Source organism: Sphaeroforma arctica (assembly GCF_001186125.1).
Source record: "Sphaeroforma arctica JP610 unplaced genomic scaffold supercont1.1497, whole genome shotgun sequence".
NCBI lineage: Eukaryota > Ichthyosporea > Ichthyophonida > Sphaeroforma > Sphaeroforma arctica.
The window spans coordinates 4,154-9,231 of NW_014039061.1; the positions used below are offsets into that span (position 1 = coordinate 4,154).

The 5,078-nt window shown below is 45.1% G+C and overlaps 1 protein-coding gene across 1 annotated transcript; it reads right to left on the reverse strand.

Annotated features, from left to right (window-relative positions):
• Window positions 1-96: 96 nt before the first annotated feature.
• SARC_11034 (hypothetical protein) lies at window positions 97-4,636 on the reverse strand. The gene is made up of 6 exons (XM_014294893.1): window positions 4,146-4,636; window positions 3,491-3,669; window positions 3,049-3,228; window positions 2,078-2,311; window positions 1,411-1,686; window positions 97-1,176 (listed from the first exon to the last, which is right to left on the reverse strand). The coding sequence occupies exons 1-6, from the start codon at window positions 4,524-4,526 to the stop codon at window positions 243-245; spliced, it is 2,184 nt and encodes a 727-aa protein (XP_014150368.1). The 5' UTR covers window positions 4,527-4,636; the 3' UTR covers window positions 97-242.
• Between the last annotated feature and the right edge of the window lie 442 nt (window positions 4,637-5,078).

The window sequence follows — 5,078 nt, forward strand, 5'->3', positions numbered from 1 at the left end:
AAAATACAAATACAACACTGGTTATTCTGCATTGTTGCCTGGTATGGCTGGCTGCTTTCACATACACTGTAGTGTCATCAGTGTGGGGGTTTTAGGATTTAGTCTATTTTTATTTCGTTTACTAGTCTCATTACCACATTACCTTATAGTTCTAGATCGCCTCGTCGTGCCGAGCTTCCAACGCCTTTCATCTCGCTTGCAACCCGCAAGCAGCCCAAAACCGGCCACAGTGTCCTATCACACTACTCGTCGACACTTTCAACATCAACACAATGTATGCGTAGTCTGTCCTGCGATTGAGGTTGTGCCGTGTCGGTATCCAGCTCAGCCAGGGACTTGACAGGTGATACATTGACAGTCGTTGAAGTGAGTTCATCTGTGCGTGGCGTCTGTGTGTACCGGGGCGGGGCACAGTGTAGTGGTGTGACTGGCTCAGCTGGTTCCTCATGATCACGCCTATGCTTGGGTGTCTTTGTTACATCTGCACTCACAACGCCAGAGCTCATGGCAGTTCGGTACACATTCCCGGCTGTAGGTATCTCGGGCTTGCTGTCCGCCAATGGGTCTGTGTCGTGATACACATCCACCACTAAATCGTCCTGTTCGCAGATGATAGCCTGTTCGTCTATGCTACACCCTTTCAACGAGTGGCCGTAGCTGGTGCACTCCGTTTTTTCCTGCGAGGCTGACGCTGCACTGACCTTGTCCACCACCTTCGCGCGCTTCCGCCCATTGCTATTCTTGGACTTCTGATTGGTGCTCGGTCCGTTCGGGCTATTCGATTGGGGAACTAAAATAGACTCGGCCAGCTGGCTGGCGTGGTTTGAGTGGCCCTTGCGTATCGCTGCCGTGCGCCGTTGCACCGCAGGAATAGACAAGAACATCCACAACACGCATGTCAACAGCGCCAAGCACGCTGACACGCTCGACAGTGGGGGTAGATACCCTGGATACGACGACAACACCGGCACTACATACGTACAGTGCCTGCGTTGCTGTATACTAACAGAGTGCGTAGGTGTGTCTGTAGCTGAATCGGTTGGACTGTTGCTAGTATCCGTGCTTGGGTTCACGTCGGGGCAAACAAACAGCGTGAAGGCGTACAGACCCACGTGTAGGCCGGCTACCAGCAGAGACACGTGGCCGACTACACGCTGCAGAAACGCCCATTCCATCCTGCCAAAAGTGCACAGGAGGGGGTGCTTATGAGATGGATGGGCGAGCACACACGTGACACACGTATGATATATGCACAGTCGTACACGTGGGGTGCTCCGGCACTAATCATTATCGAAAACCATTGGAAGGATTATAATACGCAGACGATCAGGCAGGCATTTTGCATGCAGGGGATATATGTCTGTAAACCTTCTGAAATACCAAGCCAGTGTCGTCAATATAGATACCTACCAGGTCATACTCATGCTAACCGAGGGGAGGGAACTCAGCAAGATAGGGATAAGGAAAGCACACGCCAGCACTCCTAGTACCAGTACGAGCTCCGCACACATGGTCATGTAGGCGTTCGTACCGTCGAAGTCGTTACCGAAGGGGGTGTTGTAACCGTAGGATCCACCTTTTAAATACGATGTCAACTCCGCATGAAGAAACATGACCCAGCAGGACATCAGGCCGATCTGTTTGCGAATCTGCAGCCACGCCGATAGCCAGCGCGGAAAAAGTTTTCTGCATGGTATTTGATGTGTGAAATTGTGGTGGGTGGGAGATGTTAGAGCTTGTGGAACCTGAATATGGTGAGCATGCGGATGTTTCTATTGGTGTGTTTGTGTGTGTGTGTGTGTGTGTGTATACGATCTCGACGGAGTGTAATTGTCTACAGTCATGCGAGGTAAAGTAAACCTGAGAGTAGAGTATACTTATGTGCATGCACATGTAAGAGTGTGAATGTATGGAGCTGAAGTCATGCCAATTGCAAACTACTCCACCAAGCCGTTTAACGAAATGATATAGACACGTGAAAAATAAAGTAAGTATTCGAATTGATGTTGAAACTATACGCACGTCCTCAAGCTTGTCACCGTACATGCCACACAACATCCGATAATAGCAATGTTACCTTGCAGATGTTCGGTACAATTGTAGTAAATTCGCTAGCTTGCCAGGTAGATAGGTTAAAACCAAGAGTATCAAGGATGTGTTGGCTGTGGCCTTGTTCAGCGCCACAGATGGTTGGGTCCATTTATAGGCAGGTCGTCCTAGCTCCGGGAAATCCAGGATATAGTACCACAGCAGTAAATATAGCAGACATACACTGAAGCTTATGGCTGTGATAGCTATGGCCGTACCCCATCTGAATCCGTATATGATGGTGAGTTTATTGTAAGTATGTTGAGCGAGAGTTCTTAAGAGTACTGACTCATTGTCACAGACGAAAGGTTGTTCATCGGAGTTCGACCCTCGAGTATGAGCTTCAGCAGGGTGTAGTCACCAAAATTCATTCAAAAACACAATACGTAAAAATTACTGTGGTCAACTGACAATAGCGTAGTTTTACGGAATCGAGTTAATATGCATGTGAATATATATAACTTCAGGTACCCCAAATTGCACGCGTACATTTAAATATGCATCATGTGAACATATAATCTCAGGGAACCCAAATTGTACATCCATATACTGTACAGGCTCAAAATGCATGTGAACATATAAACTCAAGTATGCCAAATTGCACATCCATATAGTGTACAGTCAGATATGCATGTGAACATATAAAAACAAAGATCCCCTATATTGTACATCCATATAGCGTACATTTATTATATACATGTGAACATATAAGCTCAGGTACCCCAAATTTTACACCCATATTGCATACAGCTTTAAACATGCATGTGAGCATATATACTCAGGGCTTCCAAATTGTACATCCATATATTAAAGCGTACAGTCAAATACGTATGTGAACATAAAAACTCAGGTACCCCAAACTACACTTCCGTATAGCGTACAGTTGAATATGCACGTGGCATATAAACTCAGATAACCCAGATTGTACATCCATATAGCGTACATATGCTATAACTTTACCTAGGGAAAAAAGAGAATCCAAGATACTCGATATCTCGTGCACAATTTAGGTTTCCAATCTCAAAAGGTCTGAGCCCTATGATGGTGCCTATGCCAATAGCCAGTGCATTTGCTTTTTCGTTGTCCCCACAAACAGGTGCGGCATCGGAGGAGCCTTTTAAGCTGGCACTCGCACTGAGACTGTATACAAATTATAGACTGTGATGAACGGTTGATGTTCAAAAGACTCTACTAAAACCATGCTATTGCACTACAACATCATAAAAAAATGGTCGACTTCCACAAGTAGCAATCTGTCTGAAGTATGCCAGGCCTATGATAGATTATATTGCAAAATCGTAAGTGGTCTCTTATTTGCAGACCAGCCTACGGAATGCACGTTGAACGCAAGAGCTATGAACAAAATTTTGTGATATATGTTGTCAAATTTCCAAGAACAGACCTGTAGGCGGATACAGTGTTGAATGCTTTAGTCACCGATACACATTCGAAGTCACCACCACAAAGATCCTCGTCGGTAAGAAGCATGCTCAGTCGCTCCGCAACACTTTCTTCATCATTGTACTTATGCGTAGGATTGCTTGTGTCGATCAATACAAGGCCCATTCCTGTTTGTTTCAGCTGAATACGCATGATTACCGAATAATAAACTAAATGAGCAATTAGAATTTTAGTCATGCATTTCATTGTATTCCAGTCAGCCATAGACTATCTGCAGGTCAGGATGTCACATTTTCAGAACGACAGTTCAAGCGATGTTTCAATATTGCATCGACTGTCAAGGTTGGATAACAATTATTTGCATTACGCCACTCAAGAAGTCCGTCCCTCATTTTTTTGAAACACAGTTCCCTTGGGAAGACATGAAGCTGTAATTCGCACAAAAAACCTGGTATATTTCTAGAAGGTCGTGCTTATATCGTCATCGGCATTGAACGTCCAAGGCGAAGTTGTTCGAGCTGTTTGTTGCCCCTAACCTATCAGAAAGTCACTAAAGGATTTAGGTATCATGCTTGTACTGAAAACACACAACCAACGCACTCTCTTTACCTGTCTTGATGCAACTATCAAATATCTAACAATCCCGCATTACTCACCTTCTCGAGACCCCGTGCTCTGAGTAAGTCCGCATTCCGTGTGACAAACGCCTCATGAGCTGTGGCAGGTATGGACAAGACGATCGTGTCTGCATATGCAATCGCCTCCGCAACGCATTTGACACGGTTTTGCGAAGAGCTCTCCTTCTTCGACAGTCGTCTGGTTATGGTTGAGTCTGGGTGTATCAGCGTAACATGGTGTCCGTGTTTAACAGCATCGTTGTCCATACGAATACCCATCACGACATCTACTCCTCGCGTCGCTAGTGCATCGAACATAGCCACACCGTATGGACCCCTACCTATGACTGCAATGCTGCCCATTACGCTTGCATTGGTACGGTTTATGCAAGGATTATTGATACTGTCGCCGGAATCCATCTTGTTCTTCCTGAAACGGTACTATTTACAAATGAAAGAAGACTACTAATCAAGTTACTTTAGAGTGGGGTCTAATGAACCTTGCCGCTTCCTTAGGCAGACGATTGCGATTCTCCACTAACTGTGCGATAAAGCTATCTCTGCAGTGTCTATCAATATTTACAAAACTTGAACCACAATTTGAAAGACGCAAAGCTAACTCGCGAAAAAAAAGGTATCAAGCACCATTGTCACGTGACGTGCTGTTGAATAATTCGGGAAGCAAGTATATTTAGGCATTGAGGCAGATAGAAAATTGTTTCAGAACTCTCATACATAACTACTCATCTGCAGTCTATTACAGTACACACTATGTAAGTGTACAGGGCACATTGGCCATTGCGCAACAGCTTTGCACTTTGTTGCAGTTCTGCACACGCTTAGTACTGACTACACAGTGCTTTTTTTTCAACATTTGTACGTCGATTTCCTCGCGACCAATCCAGATTAAGTGTTGCGAGAAAGTTCTGGTGATCCTCATAAAAGCGAGCGAATCCCACTTACTGTTCAATA